This window comes from Hippocampus zosterae, chromosome 2 (genome assembly GCF_025434085.1).
Source record: "Hippocampus zosterae strain Florida chromosome 2, ASM2543408v3, whole genome shotgun sequence".
In the NCBI taxonomy this organism is placed as follows: domain Eukaryota; kingdom Metazoa; phylum Chordata; class Actinopteri; order Syngnathiformes; family Syngnathidae; genus Hippocampus; species Hippocampus zosterae.
The window spans coordinates 3,658,853-3,680,789 of NC_067452.1; the positions used below are offsets into that span (position 1 = coordinate 3,658,853).

The 21,937-nt window shown below is 43.9% G+C and overlaps 2 protein-coding genes and 1 long non-coding RNA gene across 4 annotated transcripts in view; 1 reads left to right on the plus strand and 2 right to left on the minus strand.

Annotated features, from left to right (window-relative positions):
- The window catches only part of LOC127596344 (uncharacterized), a 79,266-nt gene that overhangs the window by 30,008 nt on the left and 27,321 nt on the right, over positions 1 to 21,937 (minus strand). The gene's annotated exons all lie outside the window — the stretch shown is intronic.
- On the plus strand, positions 1,955 to 2,700 carry LOC127596426 (uncharacterized). The gene is made up of 3 exons (XR_007961454.1): positions 1,955 to 2,200; positions 2,267 to 2,439; positions 2,517 to 2,700. It is a non-coding gene; the product is annotated as an uncharacterized LOC127596426 (long non-coding RNA).
- hcfc1b (host cell factor C1b) overlaps positions 5,496 to 21,937 on the minus strand; it is a 56,509-nt gene continuing 40,067 nt past the window's right edge. The window contains exons 15-32 of one of the 2 annotated variants that reach the window (XR_007961439.1): positions 18,299 to 18,405; positions 18,083 to 18,218; positions 17,843 to 18,006; positions 17,614 to 17,761; positions 15,075 to 15,253; positions 13,196 to 13,279; positions 12,583 to 12,649; positions 12,378 to 12,520; positions 11,810 to 11,968; positions 11,578 to 11,743; positions 11,349 to 11,486; positions 11,059 to 11,255; positions 10,910 to 10,990; positions 10,634 to 10,819; positions 7,193 to 7,490; positions 7,058 to 7,112; positions 6,597 to 6,971; positions 5,496 to 6,466 (exon numbers count right to left, since the gene is read on the minus strand). Coding sequence is in view for 1 of the 2 variants with exons in the window: in XM_052058688.1 (XP_051914648.1) it covers positions 6,911 to 6,971; positions 7,058 to 7,112; positions 7,193 to 7,490; positions 10,634 to 10,819; positions 10,910 to 10,990; positions 11,059 to 11,255; positions 11,349 to 11,486; positions 11,578 to 11,743; positions 11,810 to 11,968; positions 12,378 to 12,520; positions 12,583 to 12,649; positions 13,196 to 13,279; positions 15,075 to 15,253; positions 17,614 to 17,761; positions 17,843 to 18,006; positions 18,083 to 18,218; positions 18,299 to 18,405 (2,369 nt within the window). In the remaining variant the exon portion in view is untranslated. Of the gene's footprint in view, positions 6,972 to 7,057; positions 7,113 to 7,192; positions 7,491 to 10,633; positions 10,820 to 10,909; positions 10,991 to 11,058; positions 11,256 to 11,348; positions 11,487 to 11,577; positions 11,744 to 11,809; positions 11,969 to 12,377; positions 12,521 to 12,582; positions 12,650 to 13,195; positions 13,280 to 15,074; positions 15,254 to 17,613; positions 17,762 to 17,842; positions 18,007 to 18,082; positions 18,219 to 18,298; positions 18,406 to 21,937 lie in introns of both variants that reach the window. The other variant, XM_052058688.1, reaches the window with a different exon arrangement.

Sequence of the window (21,937 nt, forward strand, 5' to 3'; positions counted from 1 at the left end):
TTTCATTTAACATTATCCACCAGCTCTCAATTGCCAAATCACCCCGTACCATCGCCTACCGTAATAATAAAGACATCAACATTGATTCTCTCACTTCAGGGATCGCCACCCTGACTCTGGACACAGACTCCACTCCTGACGATTTGGTTTCCCGATATAACTCTGGTCTCATCAAAGTCCTCAATACGCTCACCCCTCATCTCCGTTCCATGAAATCCAAAACCCGGCAGTTTGAAAGACTTTACAGGAAAACTGGTCTCACTGCTCACAAGGACATTTACACAGCTCAACTATCCGCCTACAAGGACTCCATCTCACAAGCAAAATCACAATACTACTCTGGACTCATGTGCTCCAACGCCGGAAATACGAAAACTCTCTTCTCCCTCTGGAACAGAATCACTCAACCCCCTGTCTCCATACCACCTCACTTTTATTCCTCTGACACTTGCATTACCCTCCTCCTATTTTTCATTGAAAAATCAACAAAATCCACCAGCACCTGGGCTCCTCTGTATCACTGCGCCCCTCTGACCACCCTACCTCCTGCCAACTGTTATCCTCTTGTGAACTCCCCCATCCCTCATTCATCTCAGATCTCATCATCATCAAATCCAAGACTTCCTCCTGTCAGCTAGATCTCCTCCCCACAGTTCTGGTCAAATCCTGCTTACCCTGTCTGCTTCCATTAATTTCAGCCATTATTCATTCCTCTCTGTCCTCTGGAGTTGTTCCTAACCACTTCAAAATCGCAGCCGTCACCCCAATCCTGAAAAAACCCGGTTCAGATCCCAATGATTTTAATAACCTATGCCCCATCTCCCACCTTCCTTTCATCTCTAAAATTCTCGAAAAAATAGTTGCCTCTCAGCTCCACTCCCTCCTCACCTTTAAGAGTCTTTGTGAACAATTTCAGTCCGGCTTCCGTCCCCGTCACAGTACAGAAACAGCTCTCATAAAAATCACAAATGATCTCTTCATGGCAGCAGACTCTGGCTTAATCTCCATCCTCATCCTCCTTGACCTGAGTGCAGCTTTCGACACCATTTCGCAACCCATCCTCCTTAATAGACTCTCCACCATAGGCATCACCCACACTCCCCTAAGTTGGTTCCACTCACTGGTCACTCTCAGTTCATCAAACTCAATTCCTTCACTTCACAATCCCTCCCCGTCACTTCTGTACCCCAGGGTTCTGTCCTGGGTCCCCTCCTTTTCATTATCTACCTTCTTCCGCTTGGCAATATTTTTCGCAAAATTTGATATTCACTTTCACTGCTTCGCGGATGACACCCAGCTCTACCTCTCCAGCAAACCCGACGCCTCCCTCCCACCCTCCTCCCTCTCTCACTGTCTCTCAGAAATCAAATCTTGTTCACCCAAACTTCAAGTTAAACAGCAAACTTAGAATCAGTTTCAAAATACTTCTCTATACATTCAAAGCCATCCATAACCTTGCCCCCCACCCCTCATCTATTAGATCTTCTTCAGATTTCCATTCCCTCTGGCTCACTCAAGTCCTCATCCTCCCTCCACCTCTCTATACCCTCTGCCCGTCTCAGCACAATGGGGTGCAGAGCCTTCAGCCGCTCTGCCCCCAAACTCTGGAACTCACTTCCACCCAATATTTGTAACATTGACTGACTCTCTTCCCACATTCAAAACCCACCTATTCAGACTTGCATATTCTACTTACCGGTAAATCTATCTGATTTATAATTTTCAGAGGTTTTATTGTTTGCTCTTGGTTGTAAAGTGTCTTTGAGTGCTGTGAAGGACGCTTACAAATAAAATGTATTATTATTCTTATTATTATTAAATGTAAATGAAAACGGGATACAATGATTTGCAAATCATTTTCAACCTATAATTGAATACACTCAAAAGACAAGATATTCAGTGTTCTAGCCGATATACTTTATGCATGAGGCTCCAAGGCTTGGGTTGCCAAAATAAGCTGCTTATCCCCTCAAGACTTGTTTATTGTGGGTTTGGCCGTGTTTTCTCGTGGAAGACTAATGAAACCTCGCACTCTTGAGAAAATGGAACTGCCATTCAATTGGCGTTCAATGGCGCCACAATGAGTGCGTTTAAATTGCATTCTTTTGTTGCAGAGTGATTCAATCAGGGATCTGTTAAGAGGTGTCAGTGTGGGCAGCAAAATCACCATCAAAGGGCGAGTCAATCGGAACCCAAAATGGTACAAAACCACGTTCCTCGCCAATCAGGCTGTGCCCCTGAGAACATGTTTGTTTTTGTGTTGCAGTTTTGCCATTCAGTTGTTGATGCACGATAGCCGTCGCGCTGCACCTGAACCCTCGCTTCAACTGGAAAGGCGATGTGAACGTGTTTGAGCGGAATTCCTTCCTGTCTGGCTCCTGGGGTGTGGAGGAGCGTAAGATGGCCTCCTTCCCCTTTGCACCCGGGCTCGACTTTGAGGTACAACAATATCAATAAATGTTTATTCTATTTTGCGATGGAGAATTCTGCCTCGACCAACTCATATTGTCACTCAGATGGTTATTTGGTGTGGCACTGACGCTTTCCACGTGACCATCTACAACGGCGACCAAGTGGATTACACATACAGAGTCGGCCTAGAAACGATCATGCATGCGAGAGTGAGAGGGGACATGACGTTGTTAGACGTCAGTAACATGTGACCTCATCATGTCAATATCGGAAGTACTACTTTATTACTTCATTGGCTCCCTGAAGTAAGCATGGGCGTCCATGAAAAAGATGTTACTTGGATGGCAGCATATTTTTCCAAAACCTGTATGTACCTTTCAGTCTGAATGACGTCTTCACAGATGTGTCAGTCATTGGCGTAAGCACAGCTCCACACCATCACAGTGGCTGACCTTTGAACGTTGTGTCCAGAAGTCCGGATGTTTCTTTTCCTCTTTGGACAGGAGACACAATTTCCAAAAACAAATATATATATATATATATATATATATATATATATATATATATATATAATTAGAGCTGTCAGTTTAGCGCATTTTATTGGCATTAATTTAAATGAATTTTAACTGGGATCATTTTTTTTCTCGCGAGATTAACGCGGCACACGTCACAAGCGGATGTTACTTGTTTGGAACTATTTTGTGTGGAAGGTTACAGTGTTCTGCGTCCATATAAATAGAGCGGGTGTAGCTTCTCTGTGTTTGTCTGACAGAGGTAGCGACCTAGCGAAAATAAAACGTCTCCAGTGTTGTCATTCGAAATGAGGTCTACACAAAAACTGTAGAGGGACTTCCGCACAAGAAGGACCAACACAATCAACATAGCCTGACTGTGTTAGGGGGAGTGACCCCCCTCCCCCTTTCAGAATGGTTTGCCCCAGCAGAACGGGAGAAGTGCGTGCGCTTTTTTGTACGGGGGCAGTTTTGAATACAGCGGCACATAATGAACACTGGTGTCCGGTGTCTCGTTATTCTTCAACAAACATACAGAAACAGACTGCTGTGTTCACAGTAAACTTGAGAAAAACGAAGTATGTAACCATGGTTTAAATCTACTGTAGGCCGAGTACTGTACTAGTTTACCTTAGATGTGCACTTTATAATGTTATATTGCTCTGTTTTGATTTTATAAAAAAAGCTGTTAAAGTAGCTGTTGTGTGACAAAATATTGTTTTCACTGTTGTTGATGGACAGTAATATTGTGTGAGAGATTATGTGTGAATAACTGCTCCAAGTGAAAAATGTTCATGTAAAATTAAAAATGAAAATCATGGCAGGCTGATTGAACACTCTAATTGTCCCTAGGTGTGAGTGTGAGCGTGGATGGTTGTTCGTCTATGTGTGCCCTGCGATTGGCTGGCAACCGATTCAGGGTGTCCCCCGCCTACTGCCCGGAGACGGCTGGGATGGGCTCCAGCACCCCCCGCGACCCTAGTGAGGATCAAGCGGTACGGAAGATGAATGAATGAATGTTATTTCAGTAAATATTTTCGTTTGGCACATAGAAAACTGATTCATGATTCCATGTTGACGAGAGCATTAAAATGGGTGAAAAATAGGACAAAAAATGTAAAAGGAAATTCAGAAACGATAAAAAACGTGTGAGCAATCACGATTAATTTTTTAGTCCATTTGAGTTAATTATGACAGTTGCATTTTTAATTAAATATTTTAATTGTTTGACAGCTCTAATATATATGTATATGCTTCCAATCCCGACGGGTCTCATCTCTGCATTTCTCTCACATTTTCTGCATCATGAGTAACTGGCTCAGACACGTATAGTTCAACATCTTGCTGATAATCTCCTTTCTCCAACTCTTCAAACATCTGGATCCCCTCAGATTGAAATTTCCGAATTGATTTCCGACGGTCTTTGTACCGGCTAGTGTCCTTGAAATGACGTCACGCGGTTTTGTCATTTGCCAGGATCTTCAGAGAGAACTTACTTAGTAGAATACACACAATAGATTTTTCTTCGTTTTATTTTTACTTGTGACATAAAAATATTTCATTTGTCATATTTTGAAATTACTTCAGGCGACACCTTGCCGACTGGCTAGAACGTCCACCTCACAGTGCAGATGTGCAGGGTTCGATTCCAGTGTGGAGTTTGCATGTTCTCCCTGTGCTTGTGTGGGTTTCCTCCCACATTCCTAAAAATGCACGGCAGGTTGATTGAACACTAAATTGTCCCTAATTGTAATTGTGAGCACGTATGGTTGCCTACGATTTGCTGGCAAACAGTTCAGGGTGTACCCCGCCTGATGACAGCTGGGTGAAGCTCCAGCACCACCTTCGCGAGGATAAAGCGGTTCAAAAAATATATGGGTAATTCAAATGACTTAACACTTAGGTTTTCAAGCCACATGGCTGAGAGAGTTTGTCACAAAATTAATCCACATCCAGGCCCGCCTTTACCAACGATCTTAATCAGGGCTAGAGCCTTGATTTGCGATGCTCAGTGACCTATCAGATTAAAAAAAACAATCAATTAAAACCCGATTAGATTTTCCTGTCATTCATTTTACATTCTTGGCATGGGTTGACCAACCGACAGGTGCTTTGCCATGGCTGTAATTGAGTCTTAAAACAGTTTCCTATTCTCCCATTTGTTGAACTTCTGTCAGTCACTTCGGCGCTGCAAAAGTTGAAGAATGCATGAATATGCTAGGTGTGTTTTCTACAATGATGGCATATGGGGGAGTCTTTCTTTACAAAGGCTTGGAAGAGTTACAGGGTGTGTATACTCAGAATTGCATGGCTTTAACCATGAGACAAGCAATCTGGTTCATCCTGAACCAGTTTGCCTCGGAGCCAAGGTTTGAGCAGCGTGGGTGGGTAGCTGTGGGCGGCCCGGCAACAATTACCCTCTTTTGCCCGGAAATGTCCAGGTGCAATTTTAAAAAAATCAATTTTATGCATTTCTATGTATACTGTGACTGTTTTTGTGTTGAGAGTAAGCAACAGACCAATGTGTAATTGCCCTCAGGATTAATAAAGTCTATCCGTCAAACCCCAAAATAACAATGTCACATGTTTTTAATAAGAAAAATAGCATTGTATTTTAAAAAAGTTCAAACCGTAAGAACAATTCAACAAAATGTAAAGAATAAAGCAGTTTGTATATCATGATTAGTTCATTGTGTGGCTTCCTCTGGTGTGCGGATCTTGGCCACCAGGGAGAAGTACAATACAGACATACACGAACGAGACTGTGAAAACTACTCGGTAAGTTCCAGTACAAGTAGTTGTTTTTCTCAGAACATAAGAGTACATATCTCTGAGTATTTAGTTGTCTTGCTACATGTGTTGCTCCACTGCTTGTCAAAATTTTATTGCTTAAACAGGAAGTCAACCCCAAATTTTTCTTCACAGTATGTTCTATGCATCTCCATTAGTCTAAATGCAGCATTCTGATTCGACAGCTTTTGTGGAATACAACTTAAACACTAAAATCCACCCGTTTTGTCCATCTCAGGGGGTGGCCATTTTGCCACTTGCTGTTGACTGAAAATGACATCACAGTTGCGAGACCCAACATGGCTCAGCTTCGGAAAACAGGTGAGCTATGAATGGTAGTTACCTAAGCAACTGCAATGTCATTTTCATTTGACAGAAAGTGGCTAAATGGCCGCCCCCTGCAACGGCTAAGAACGGTTGGATTTTGCAGCGTAACCCATATTCCACAAACACAATATTAATCGGAATACCATTATTAGCCTCGTTGAGGCTTAAAGAACGTATTTTAGAAAAGACAATTTTTGGATTGACTTCCCCTTTAAAAGACAAAACCATGCCATGATGCTATTTGTTAGAACGTCTATGGCATTTTGCAATGTGCATTAGCATTCAACCAGAAGAATTTCCTGAGGCAAAGTTATGGGGTTGTTTTCAAAGCATCTGTTATTCCTTGTTTCTCATTTACTTTGACAGTGAACTTAACTGGGGGTTGTCAATAAAAAAGCTTGTTTTTGAGAATTGTTGGGCATGTGCTACTTGTTAAATAAATTGAGAATGCTGCTGACATCTCATACGCATCTCATACTTATTTTCACAAGTCAGAGGGAGACAGAACGAAAGGGTCGCTGACTACCACCTTGAGAAACGCACTAGTAGGGCCACTCGCAAGTCAAGATGTCTCGGTATATTGAATGTACATAAAGATTTATGTACGCATGCACAAGGAAGTAAAACCTCAATAAAGCAGAGAATTTTGGAAATATTTTGTTGCCCTTGCAAGAAAATAAGTTACTCTTAACTGCAGATCCTCCATTACTGTATATCACAGAACATTAACCTTTCAACATGTAATCATTCCAGAGAGGACAATCATTTTGTAGAGTTTTTTTTTCCACATCCATGAAGAGTGTCACAGAAGGGGGAGAAAGGTCAAAACAATGTTGTGACTGGTCAATGTACAAATATTCTAGAAGACCTCAGCAGAGGAGGGAGTCCTCTGATTGGTTGGCTCTGAACTTCTTTGGTGCGACAGGTTTACTGAGGAGAAAAAAACAACAACAAATCATTCCTTGTGTATCCTCGTGAGAGCGCATTCATCATTCCTCACAAGTCATTGCACTCACATGTCAGGTGAGGACACCGGTCGCTTGCTGGATACTTTGGCATCTTTGCCGGTTTCTGTAGGTTAAAAAAAGGGTTCTCGTCCCAACTCAATGAGGCAAAATGGCGACCTGTGCATTAGACCTATTGCTGCTCACCTTGAAGCCACCGGACCTGCGTGGCCGGCCCGTAGCCCTTCTGGTTGCGAGCGGCGATGCGGAAGATGATTGCGGGCTTGGTGGTGTGGTCAATGTGGGCGTTGGTTAGGCTGGATGTCTGGACCAGGCAGGATGGACTGGCGCCGCAGTACACCCTCATGAAGGCCAGTTGAGCTGGGCCGGACGCAGACGCGGGTGTGGCCTGGCTCGAATGGATTGCCAGGTACACTGAATACTCTGTGATCTTCCCTGACGTGACAGCCGGAGGCTCCCAGGTGAGCTGAGCTCCATCAATATTCTACAAGAGCGTAACAAGGTCTTGAAATAAAAGCTCTGAATTTTTTTTAAAAACAAAAATCCAAGCTTTGCTTTTCATTTTTCTTCCTTCTTTGAAGTGTTTGTGCCACATTAACTTGCATCAACTTCCACAGAAAAAAAAGCCTTTCAATTTCAAGTGCTTGAAAAGTGGTGATCAGCCAAACGCCAGCAGAGGCACCTTTGAACTCTTTCATTACACAAAATGTTCCGTATTTTCACGACTATAAGGCGCCAGTAAAAGTCTTAAATTTTCTCCAAAATGGATAGGACGCCTTATGGTGCTGAGCGTCTTTTGTATGCACTGAGTTCCAAAATCTGACTGACAGCCGACACGCTGTTTATATAGAGAAAAGGCGGAAGTGACTGTGGCCAGGCATGCGAGAAAGAAGTCGGCCAATCAGGTAAGGGTGGGCGTGTATATATACATATATGGAGAGGGAGAGAGAGAGAAGGCAGACGTGAGAGAGGAAGGGCATGCTGGGGAGCAGTCCGCCAATGGGTGAAGGGTGGGCGTGTAAGTGCACGCTAAAGGGACGCCGCAAGCAGGTACCAACACCTGTATAGAGTGTGGCAATTTGCATTGTTGCAAAACAACTCCGGTTTTGGTTTCTAAGAACCCCCGAAAATAAATTCGACAAAGAGACACGCCTACGAAGCTCAGTTCAAACTTCAAGCCATCGGTTATGCTTTTGGCATGCGTGCCCATCTCACAGGAGCGGTGAAAAACCAAGTCAAGCAAATGAACTCTGAGCTTGCCGTTATTCCCGGAGGCTTGACTAAAGAACTCCAACCGCTGGACATCGGCATCAACCGGCATCAACGTTCAAAGTAAAGTTGCGAACGGCATGGGAACAATAGATGATCGATGGCAAACACAACTTTACAAAGAGTGAGAGGCGGCGCTGGGCGAGTTACGCCACAATTTGCGAATGGATTGTGGCTGTTTGGACGAACGTGTCTGCTTGCACTGTTGTTCGAGTTTTTGGCAAAGCCGGCATCATTTCTGTGGAGCCGCATGGCAATGAGAGTGACTCTGACAACGAGAGGGAACGCGGCGTTTTTGATGGATTACCGGTACTTGCACAATTGTTCAATTCTTTCTACACACACGCGCGCTGCCACCATGTTTCGCTCTGTTCTTTACTTTCAAATGTGGGAAAGCTTCACACGAGAGAAATGTTGAATTTGCTGTTGCTTCTCCTTCTTTCCGCTCGGCAATGCGTAGCAACTCACACTTTAGCATGTGATGCGTTCAATGACAACTGGGATGTGCAGTCCTCTGCTACTGATGCAGAGGATGAGGACTTTGATGGATTTCTGGGTGATGATTGATCGAAAAACGTGAACATTGTACGATGGCTAAATAAAATACACCCGAACACAGTTCTGCTTTCGTTGCCTTTTTAAAAACGTGTTTTTAGCTTGTATCTGTATGTCTTGGCATGCTACCGTATGCTTCAAGCTAACGTGTTTGCGTGCGCGCATGAATGCCATATGTTTAAGCTGCCGTATGTTTTACCACTGTAAAACTGCGCCCATTAAGACAGTGCAGTTTGTCTATGTGTAAAATACAGAAATGTCACCCATTAATGAGACTGCGCCCAACCGTACGGTGCGTCGAATAGTCGTGAAAACGGTACTTGTACCTCTTTTTTTAATTAGGCCCCGCCTACCAAGGCCGTACTTGTACGTCTAAGTCTGTTTTTTTGTGTCACAGAGAGGAGGAGGGTCTGATGCAATCAGTGAATGAGAATAAGCTGTTTGCATTGTAAATCGTGTAAAAAAAAGCGACCAGTAGGTGGCAGTGGTGCCTCACGTGCTTGAAATGCATGCTTTTACAAAACACTCTTTTTCTCCGTTTTTTTGGCCCAGGAATTGACATTTTCATGAAACTTAGCCATTTTGTAATGCTGACTGCTGAAGAATTTAAAAGGATAGAAATAAAATTAAGGTCCAAACTTAATTTTGGTAGGCTTCATGTTTATATAGCATTAGAACCAAATATTCTGTGGGCCTTGCAAGATCAGTCAAAATCAAGTAAAACGCTGAGATTGAAGGGGTTGCTCCAGTGAAAATGGCTGGGATTGAATGAGTTAAGATTTAATATCACCTCTGTTTGGCAACTTTTTAAAGTCAGTGCAGAGGACTTGACACTCCTGGCAGCATAGTAAATTGGACAATTTGACACATACAAATAGAGGGAACACATGTGTAAAAAGTACGTGTTGGGTTAGCATGTTCTGTGCTTCCAATTTCGAGGCGGCCGACCGGAGTTGTGGCTGAACGGTTGTCAGTGCCTGTTGTGGCAGCGAAGGATGCCGTCGAGCTGAAAGGACTCTTTGTCCTATCGGGCCTTTGGGCCTCTGCAAGGAGCTGATGGAGTACCGGCTGGCCAAATGTAATGCAGCTTTGGTGGTTTCAGAGGCAAAAACTCTTTAGGTGTTGAGTTAAGAACATGGTATGTTTGGGATAGCTACAGATCTCCTCACCTATGCACTACTCACAAACCCCTTTTCCTCACAGATGCTGGTCAAATATTGAACAGATGTTATAGCTGCAGCAGCAAAAAATATACTAAAGCCATCACACATTTTGGGCTCGTGAGATATGCGCTGGCTTGCGCCTTCATTCATCCAAGTTTGTACAGCAAAGCGAGGAGGCATAATAAAGCAGCATCTACCATGTGCTGCCTGGGGGCATCCACCAGTGCTTCAAACCAGCAAACAATTTCATGTGCCACCCCACCCCTTAAGGCTCTCTTTCTGTCGTTAGCGTCTCTCCCACGCTCTCATTTTATGGCTACATTTTGCCGTTGCAGCTTTTCTTCAAACTGTATCAAACTGAAACAATGTAATTTGCTCACTCTAGTTTTATGGAATGAAATTGACAAAATTAGGATGCTCCTTATTTTTGTTTGGTTTGAAAACTTTAATATGGAAAATTTTGGAAGAGCAAGATATATCTGAAATAATACGTACAACGTAAATGGAAATATTTTGGTTTTCTCCAATAAAAACTAAAAACAAGTAACACATTTGATAAATCAACTTGCCCCAGAAAGAGGCACTTTTTGCTAATATTTTGATCATCCAGCAGATTATGCCGAAAAGAAGCGGGCCTTACCTTGCTGATCTTGATGGCGCACGGCGCTCCCGGAAAACCAGGTAGACATGTTTTGAATGCAGACACCTCTGAGAAGGCTCCGCAGCCACAGATATTGATCCCGGCTACACGGAATTTGTATGCTGTGCCCGGTTGAAGCGCCACCTTCGTCATCAGACTGTAGTCCGGCATCACGCCCGAGTCATGCTGCAGAAAGTACAACAAATGTACTCTTTAAAAAACAAATAAAAAAACCAAAAAAATGATTTTGTTTTGTGAAAAGTAAGGTGCACTTACATCAATAGTGATGTTATCATCAGGAACATAATAGTGAGAGACAGTCATGTTGGTCACTCTGACGATCCCGACATCAAACCACTACAAACACACACAAACGTCATACTGCAGCTTTCCTATGTGTGTTGAATTGTAAGCCTTCTCAGCACCTCATTGGCTGTGATGCCGTTGGACACAGTGCCGACAGGTGCAGCAGGCTCGGTCTTCGAGCTAGCAGGCAGGGGAGGGGCAGGGCCAAAGGTGCTCGCCAATCGCGCCAAAGCACTGCTCACAGCAGACGATGTCAACTCAAGGCCGTTGCTCTCTGCTGCTGGGTCATTGAGACTGTCTGCTGGAGCGAGCCCCTCTGTGAAGCAAAGAGAGGATGTCAGAATGGCCGGTTGTTTATCATGCGTGTGGGAATGTGGTTTGTGACGTGCACATGGCGGTGGGCGTGTACCTGTGGGCACAGGGCCAGGTTCCGCCTCATCTTCGGCTTGGCAGGGCAAGTCCTGTAATTGTTGCTGTTGTTGGATCAGAGCGGCAAGGTCCTGCTGAGTCAGCACGATGGGAATTGACTGCTCCGACTCAGCACCACCTGGACACAAACACATTCCCGTCACCGTGCTTAGCACCTCCATTCCCGTAATGCCCGGCCGGACTTTATTCATGCAAGAGATGTGTCGTACCGCCGTGTCCAGCAGCTTGCAAGAAGGCCTGGATGGTCAGACGCTGAGACTCGTCTGGAGACAGCCCATCGGCTGTCACCATCAGTGTCGTCGTCCCAGAGTCAATATCGCCACTGTGTCCTTCGGATGACATCAGTTCCTGAGGAGGCGTGTCCATGGACGCCATCTGAGCGTTAGACAGTCGGGTCAGTTGAAGCACACTTCCTTACAACTCCAGAAAGTGTGTGCATACCTGAACTGCCTCACTGCCCTGGAACAATACCGCTGCAGATGATGACATGACATTCTCTGATTGGCTCTCCATTTGCATGGGCTCATCTGTAGCTGCCATTGCCGTGGAGACGGCCTCCTCAGAGTTGACTGCATCCTCTCTGACCAATGAGGAGATCTCCTGCCAACGCACACCAGAATTCCAGTGATGATAATGATGATGATGATGATGAGGAAGAGGAGAGGTGTGGGGTGCACTTAGCCTCGCGTGGTAGGATGCCTCCGAGGGGCGCGAGGGGGGAACACTGGGGCTCTTGGGCCCCAGACGCGGCTAAATGCCCACCAGCCGGCTGGGAAGGAGTTGGGGTCTCACCGGAAGGTGAGGCGCCCAGGGCTCACCCCACCGGAACGGAGGGAAGTGGGAGTAGCCGCCCCAACCCTCCATAACAATAATCAGGCCCGCACTGGGTGTGAACCTCGCGAGTCACCAGCGAGAGTCGTACCGGATGTGGGGCCCGGGAGGGGGGAGGGGGTCAAGTCCCTGACGGGGGCCGATTGCCCAGGAGGAGGAGGACGAGGGCTGCACTTACAGGTATTGCCGGACCAGGTGTGGGCGTGGCCTGTGTAACTGTGGTAATGGCTCTGCCTTGGTTGACGGAAACAGAAGGAGCAACGTCAGAGGAGGAGGAGGGCTCTGTGGAGTCTCCTTGCATCATCTCTCCTCCCTGCTGAGCTACAAGCAAAACAGGAAGTTCAAAATCCCAGTATTGCTCTGCGGGTGGGTCAGTAGGTTACCTGTGGCCGTGGTGGCGGTGTTGGTGGTTCTGCTCTCGTGCGTCTCACACGGTGGATTGGAGCATACCTGCAATCATGTTGCCACATGTTAGGCTGGGTACTGGGCTGAGGTTGTCCCCCAAGTTCGCCCCTTGATCATGCATAAGAATGATGGGATAGAAAATACACTTAGTGGGCCCTATTTTCGTGCTGAGCTCAGTTCTAGCACTAAGTGCAGTCTACCTGCGCGGATGGGTGGAGTTGTTTTTCTTTTCATGTATTCCTAGTCTTTGACCAGGTAGAATTGGGCGTAAGAGGGAGTTTGGGCTGATGTGCGCTACTATGGGATGGAACGAGTGCGCTCCGCTCCTTCCCATGAAAATCAAGGCGGTAGAAGCACACCAGTGATTGACATTGCGTAAGCAGAAGTGATTGGCGTGCACAAAGTGTGTTTTTATAGTATAAACTGCAAGATCTCCATTGTCAAGTCAAGTCAACTTTATTGTCAAATGTGCTACATTTGCAACATACAGCACAGATTAAATTTCCTTCCTCAGGAGAGAGAGGAGCGGCACCACCATCAAAAGAACATTGGGGATGATGCACCCCAATCATGCACCGGTGTGTGACTTACCTGAGTCAGTCCTCCGGCTTCCACTGTTGTGGCGGTGTTGGTGGTTCCAGTGTCGTGGGTCTCACATGGCGGGATGGAGCACACCTGAGAAGGAAGAGTATTTTGGGTGGGGCAAGTGAGGATGCACCTCCACACATTTATGCAGAGGTGGGTCTGAGGTCCTTTTGTCTAGGTCAACTCAATTCACAAGTTATAGCAATACAGTGATGTCAATTCCAAAGTCAAATTCATGCAAACTTTTCTGCAATTCTTCAGCAATGTCAAATAATTAGAATATTGGCCAATTTGTCTGAACTGCGTGCATGTATAACACCTCACATAATAATGGACTCCAGTTCAATACCAGCTACAGATTAGCGACTAATGGTTTAATTAAATTAAATAATATACAATGCATAAAATAAACATTTCCCTCCTGGTGCATTTTGATTGCCGTCAATTCTATGCAGATTTTCACTATTCGTCGCTAGACTGCTTCCTATTCCTTGTGAATAGTGGGCTTCAACTCTTTTAATTACATTGCAGTCCAACACGAAGCATTTTTGGGTGGTGGCAAGACAATATTGCCAGGTTGTGATGGCCCTGCCAGGACCAGCACTAGCCCTGATTTTAACCCCGGAGAACCCAAGAACCCTTTTCTTCTTTGGAAAATGATGTGTTATACATTAAATGACTGCTATATGTTCACGGAACACCAAAATATGTTTTTTTTCCCTCAAATATTAATTAATATCAATGCTTTAATCCTAATTTAGGATGAGAGCCAAATTTGACCCTGTGGGTTGTCCAGGGTTAAACAATACTCAACAAAATTCACAATTTACCCATTAATTTTAATAAATGGGTAAATTAAATATGTTTTTTGAAGTTGTATTTTTTCCAGACTTTACGGATACGGTGTAGAACACACAATTTAAATTTAAAAAATTTAAATCTCAATCAAACAACTTCGAACAAAATCGAATACAACATTGCTTCAAATCATAGAATTAGCTGCAATGTAATCCATTTTACAAGTTTGTCAACATTGAATTCAACTGTAGTGTCTCTGTCTGAACACTGGGTGACGCCCGCGTTATGACGTACATGACTAGACAGCAGAAGAAGAAAAGCCACAAAGAATGTTGAATTACTATTGTAGCACTGTGTGCCGACTGCTGAATTCCAAAATCAACGAATAAGTATAACGAGAAACTCGAATGACTGATCCAGGACCCAGACAGAACTACCCCCACGCAACGTGAGACTCTTTGCCTTTCATCTGCATTAACTGCAATGAAGCGAGTGGATAAGGAGAATAGGAGCCAGTCTCTATCACGTCAGTGATGCGCAAGCTATTAACTTGTTACCAAAGCCCAGCTGCTATGACACAATGGTGAATGAATCAAACTATCCTTTCTCCCATGTGCCATATTCAATGTTATGAGGATGGACTTCCGGCGCCAAAGAATGCTGTGTGCTCAAGAAGGATACGTCACAGCAAGTAAACCACTATTAGAGGGTCCATCTTGACCCGAGGCGCAGCCACGGTCAGGGGCTTGATCTCCAGACCCACTTTCTTAGTCGGTGTGGCTTGCCAAGGGAAATAATTGTTTTGACTGATGAGCAGGCATTCCCAGTTTGCACTTCCATGCAGGCATTCGCTTATTAAACTTATATTTTATCTTGAAATGTTGAAACTACACATACTGTATAACATTAACAACAATCAATTCTTGAAAGTCATTTTTCTACCAAGTCAAGTCCCAATTCCAAATCTTGGCTTTAAGTTTTTGTCAAGTGATGAATTCAGTAACGTGAGTCCACTCGGGTCCAAGTCGCAATGACTTAAGCCCCCATCTCTACATTTAAACACCAGACAAGTTTTTTGACAGCTCACCTGTAACACTTGACTTGTGCCTGCAGACGCCACTGTGGCGGTGACGGTGGTTCCTGCGCCGTCCTCAGACGGGGAGTTGGTGCAGCCTTTATCGGCAATGGGAGCAATGGCAACAGTCGTCGTGTTGGTGGTTCCCGTGTCGTGCATCTCGCAGGGCGGGTTGGAGCAGACCTCAGTCACTGCAGCATCATTATAGATTTGTGTCAAATTCATGAACTGCATGCATTGCCATCCATCCACTTTCACTGATCCAGGGTTGGGTGACGGAGGCATTACCTCTATCAGAAAAGCCCAGACTTTACCATTCAAACCCACTTCATTTGGCTCGAGCGGGGGATGCCAAGGCGCTCCCAGACCAGCCAGGAGACCTTGTCTCTCCAGCGTGTCCTGGGTCTTCCTCTGTGCCCCCTCACGGTAGGACGTGTCCGGAACACCTCATCAGGGAGGGGTCCAAGAGGCACCCTAATCAGATGCCTGAGCCACCTCATCTGGCTCTTCTCAATATGGAGGAGCACTAGCTCCACTCTCGAGCACCTACTCGATGACCGAGCTTCTCACTCTATCACTAAGGGAGAGCCCCAACACTCATTTCGGCCGCTTGTATCCGGATGGACATCTCGTGACCATACTTGAGGATAGGAACGGAGATGGACCGGTAAATTGAGAGCTCCGCCTTTTGGCTCAGCTCCTTCTTCACCACGAAGGACCAATACAAAGTGTGCATCATTGCAGATGCTGCTCCAATCTGCCTGTCAGTCTCCCGTTGCATTCTGCCCTCACTTGTGAACCAGATCCCAAGTTAATATCCCATTCAAACGCAAACAGCAAATTAGCATCAACTAGAGGAGCGACATTCCTTCAAATAACGAATATTCACCCACAAATGTGGTGGAATCACATACACACAGGTAAGATGACACTACTGAAAGGCACAAATTCTTCCCAATCTGTGGAAAACGAGTTATATTTAATAGAGTTCAATCGCAACTTTTGTCCGTTCTCATTCTGTGTACTCCGACCATGCCTGCCCAAGAGGCCAAAAAGTGCAAGAACAACCAATAATTTTTTGATCATTTCCTATTATTGTACTAAATTCTTATTTTATATTCTTAGGACTTTTTCAAGGATTCAAGGAATTTTCTTTTGCTCAGAATTAAACGATACCAAGATCAAAGCACTTTTTTTTGGTCATACCAACATACATTTCCACATATGGCACGAAATACAATTCCAGTGATCCTAAATTAGCCCAGTAAATCCCAAGCCTTGTAAAAGTAACATGAGATAAAAATAACAAATAAATAATTATGCATAGTGCTTCAATGTGTGCAAAGATGCAAGGAATCACAGGTGTTGTCAACTTGCAGGAAGTGAAAAAAAAGTCAATTCTTTGGATCATTGGAACAACTAGCTTGAAATAATACCATGCAAAGGATAGGGCTTGATTGCGGATGCTGCGTCTTCGACCTTCCTAGGCTGCCTAACTTTGTCCGATCGCTGAGCATGGTACCACACCGGTCAAAACCAGGAAAATAAAGCAGTCAAATGCCAAATGTCAACATTGAGACAACAAGTTAAACTGGATCCAAAACATCAGGTAGAGACAAATATAAATGGCCAGCAAATATTTAGCTGAGCATACACAGAAAATACATGCATGCATAGAGCATACACACATACAGCATATGCTTTTGCAGACTGCTTCGATTTGATACATTTTCCTTGCATCCCCCTCAAAAACATCTGTCATGTTTCTTTCCTCCTTTCTATAGAAAAACAACACATATTTGTGTGTTCAGTGGTGCTTTAAGTACCATCTGCATGATTGTATTTTATTAAGTGTCTCAAAGATAAAGCACTTCTGTTACTATTTCAAGTTCATAGGTTTGATAGAAATTTACTCCAGTAAAATGTCATCATTTTGTCTGGTCCTGTAATCCGACCCCACCAAAAGCATAAAGTCCCATGCAATTTAGCTCAAAGGATCATTGGGACACATAAACCTCTCCGCTATGATAAAGTGAAAGCTCGTGGAGAGGTGTACAGTATGGATTGCCACATCATTTCCATGATTAAGAGGCATGGTTATTCTGAAGCAGATTTATTTATTATTTTTTTGCTGCTACCGTATTTTCACGATCATAAGGCGCATCGTATTAAGAGGTGTTAATGCAAGTTACGGGTGCTATTTCCGTATTTAACACATACACAACATGCACTTCATTATTGGATGCAGACATGGTAAAAAAAAAAAAGTAATTTTTTAAAAAATGCAGTCGCATGCATGCACGCTAGCGCATGTTTTTAATTAGGCGGCAGAAGCAAAACTGAATTCGGTCGTACTTTATTACACAAAAGCATTCACAGATTTTGGTACTCTGTGCATCCACAAGACAACCCGCATTATTCGATGCCCCGTTCATTTTGGAGAAAATCTAAGACTTTATGTGCGTCTTATGATCGTGAAAATACGGTAAGAATATTTCCCAATCCATCTGGAATTTGATACTTAATGCTGTTGAAGTTTGGGAGGACCTACCAGCAGTGACAGCATCCCCACGCTCGCCTTCTGGACCGCTCGTCGTACTTCCTGCTTCTTCTGAGGTGGGAGAGGCCATGAAGGAGACGGGCAGATCCTGGACCAGTGGCTGGGCTTCTGCTCCGCTCGGGGTCATGATTAAAGTTACCTGTAAGAAGAGAAATATCATAACCGATATAACCTTTTAGAATCAGAACCATAAACCAGAGACATGATGCATGTGTCTGACCTGCTTTGGTCCAGGAGCAGCAGTCACTGTGGTGACCTGGCTGGTGAGAGCAGCGATGGTTGCCAGAGTGGTGATGGGTGTGGCTAGGGAGGCATTTGTGTTGGTGGCCCATCCTGCCACCGCGGTGGAGACACTTCCCATGATTGACCCCAGACTAGACACCCCTGAAGGAACACGAAAGACACGCCACTAAGTCCATGCGAGCATAATGATGGGCCAGCATGAGCATTGGGTGTTTACCTGTTGTCGTCTTGACAACAAGTGTGGTAACTGCAGGTTTGAGGCTAGTGGTGCCTGGTGAGACTAGTCTGACTCCGCCTTTTGGGATAGTCCTGAGGATGGTACCTGGCTCGCCTGTAGCCCCTTTCAAAATCAACTGGACACAGCAACCCAAGTGGAGTCCCATTGGCTGATTGCAATCCCCGACTGATTCCATGAAAACAGGGTAAGTCTTACCTGTGTGACACCCTGCTGGCCCGCTGACATTTTGGGGACCGTGGTGATGATTTTCCCAGCAGCCCCAGAGGCCCCCACCTTGGTGGTGAGGATTGTGATTGGCCCACCTGTTGGGGGAGATGCTTTGTCACGTATGCACCCGTGAACTGATTTTTTTTTTTTAGTTATGCAACAAACCTTGATAAATTATTGTAATCTTGGCTCATATATGTCCCATTCAGCATGATGGATACTGTGTCTGAGGGACCCCCTCAAGGTTTGTAACTTGGAAGGCAACTACAGTGTATGTAGGCTAACTCATTATTGTACTTCCCTAGAACAATAATGAGTACTTCACTAGTACAATAATGAGTTAGCCATATCTGGCCCGCCACATCATTTGATGTGGCCAGCGAAAACAAATCAAACATGTCGACTTCTATGATTGATAGAGGAATCTATGAGCAAAATTGTATCATGTTTAAAGTTTCGGTTAATTTGGGCATGTCTGGACATTTGGGTGCATACTCAGCGCAGAGGTGTCGGCCATTTGGGCGGAGAACTGTTTGAGTAATCATGTCAAAGCAAGGGGCAGATATATAAGTGAGTCCACTTATATATCTGAAAGTTCCGGGGGAAAAAAATACACATATGTGCGCGCGCACACGCGCACACGCACACGCACACGCACACGCACACGCACACGCACACGCACACGCACACGCACACGCACACGCACACGCACACGCACACACACACACACACACACACACACACACACACACACACACACACACACACACACACACACACACACACACACACACACACACACACACACACACACACACACACACACACACACACACACACACACACATTCCTGCACTTGCTGCACAGTGAGGACCGAGTAAAAAGGCCTACAAAGCGAGGACCACCCTTTCTGCTTGAAAAAGAAATGAAAAAGACACATTTCTAGACACAGGAGGGCGCCCTTAGGCAATACATTCCTTTAGATTAAATAAAACACCAAAGGTTAAGAAAAAGTTTTTAACTAGATAAGTGAGGACCGGGCACTGGCCATGCGTTCTTAATGATTTTGAAGTAGATTAGGTGCCGTTCACCTTACTAAACATTTAATGATGTAAATTTATAATCAGATATATTATTTTTAAACAGTTTATCACCATTAATTTATGGGTACTGTCATTTATTTAGTTTTATTTAGTTCTGATATTTGTGTGTTCAATACGCCACATGTTTGCACTGTGGCTGAGAGAGGAAAGTATTTTAATCTGTGCTGTACATTACACAGAGAGCATATTTGACAAAAGCTGACTTGACTTTATGATTTATTTTTGACAAACAAAAGTACTCTTATTCAAAACTTACAAGAACACCTGAAAAACTTCAACCTTCAAAACGCACACTAAAAAAACTTGCTGCGCCACAACCTGACACATGAACCCACATATACCCTACCAAATAACTGTGCTTTCAAACTCTATTCCTTTTCTCCCCTCTCTCTCATCCCATTCCCTCTCTCCCTTCATCTATCTCCCCCCTATGTCTCTCCCTCTCTCTATCTTTCATCTTCAAGCTTTTTTCCCAATTACATATCTTTTAATAATTTCATTGTGGAATATCTCTCCATGTGCGGTCTTCAAGGTCTGGCGATGCTTGACTACGACACTTAACGCAGTCATCTTTCCTTGGAACTTTCTTTAATGCTACAAATTTTGAAAGGTGTCGATCAATTGCTGCTCTTTCCTTTGGAGTCCGGGTCTCTTCCTTTTTTTAGTTTCCAATTCTGGAGGGGAAAAAAAGAGGGTTATTAGTGGTTTAGTTGAATATAAACAGATCTGAACACTGCCTTGACTGATAACAGGACCAGAATAAAAACTATCAAAAATGCATTGATTCAAAACATGTTTTAGGCATCTAGTTTAAAGCAACTTTGTTGACTTAAAAACACCTCAGCAGCAATTTCCCTCAAGGCATGATTCATGAGTGTTATGCTCTTTACATTATTTAATATTTTTCAATATCCTTAAAATTAATGTGGGGTTTTTTGCCTAGTCTCCGCCTTTAATGTCTTGTTTATCTATGTGGGCCCCCCAATTGGGTGGCAACCACTAAAGGGTGTACTCTGACTACAGCCCAATGACGGCTAGGATAGGCTCCAGCATGCCCCAAACTTTTGTTTTCTATTTCTGAAGCCTTCTATTGTGAAGAACATACAGAAAAAACAGCCTTTGCAACTACAGTGATCCCTCGTTTATCGGGGTTAATGGGGACCGAAACCACCCGCGATAAACGAAAATCCGCTAAGTAGCAAAACCCCCCCACCCTCCATATAGGTATATGAACATGTGTATGAGTATAAATATTTATAAGGCCAAATGTACTGGTATACATGCATGTTTGTAGTAATTAACAGTACTTAATGCTATATACTAATATATTTAAACATGTATAAGTTAGGTTAGGTTAGTGTATAAATAACGAAATACAGTAAACACAGTCCTGTATATGTTGCTCTATGTGACTCGCTGTTGTTTTGATTATTTTCACTGCCTCTTGAGGACCTTTTGCAGCATTTTCACTTTTTTTTAATGAATATGTTTGAAAAAATCCATGACACACAGAGGCCGCGATAAATGGTAATCCAGCGGCACTGTTGACATTCATGTTTCGAAGCTACAATCAAAGCCTGAACCACTGTGCCGATTTCAGAGCAACATATGTGGTGAATATTATCTAATACGGTATGCATTACCAGTTTTCCTTGTTTGCAGTGAAATGCATTATTTTACAATCCATTCAAATGTCAGATACCAAATATGTAACTTCTGGTTGCTGATGGTGTATTGCAGGAGTGACCAACTCATTTTTGGCACGGGCCACATTGTAGTCATGGTTTCCCTTGGAGGGCCATTATGAATTTTGGGAGACCATATACATATTTAATCACCTCCACATTACATACACCACTCATAACATATTGATGGATAACTACTTTTAAAATCAGAAGTAAAACATAATGATTGTTCTTGTGGACTTCATATGACATTTTGAGATTTTGGTTCAGACTTTAGCAAGCCTCATGGAATTCGACATGCTTTATTTGCTTTTGCAGGCCACATAAAATGATGTGGCAGGCCAAATCCGGCCCCTGGGCCTTGACTTTGACACCTGTGGTGTAGTGGTATACTCGCATGACTTGTGTGGGATCAGTTCCTGCTCAGTGATGGTGTGAATGTGAATATTTCTGGCTGCAAACATGATTTCGTTGTTGAGAGGTTCGACTGTATCTCTCTTTGGTCAGATTTTTTTTAAATTGGATTCAATTACAATCAGTGTGTTACTGTAACCAAATTATATCATAACCCTGTAAGAGAAATTGCTATACAATAGAAATTGAAGACAATTTTACAACTGAGTAGACCACTTCAACGACTCGTCTTTCCATCTGCAAGTCACAGTGACTTGTGCTGTTTGAGTTTCTTAAATTGTTATACGGATCTATCCAACAGAAATTCATCTTACCAACTTCACTATGTTCTTTTCGAACTGCTGTCTTCTTCTTCCCAAGAGATCTGTGTCCAGTCTTTTTGTCCTCTTCATCTAAGAAAGTTGGCATGTTAGTATAATGGTAAT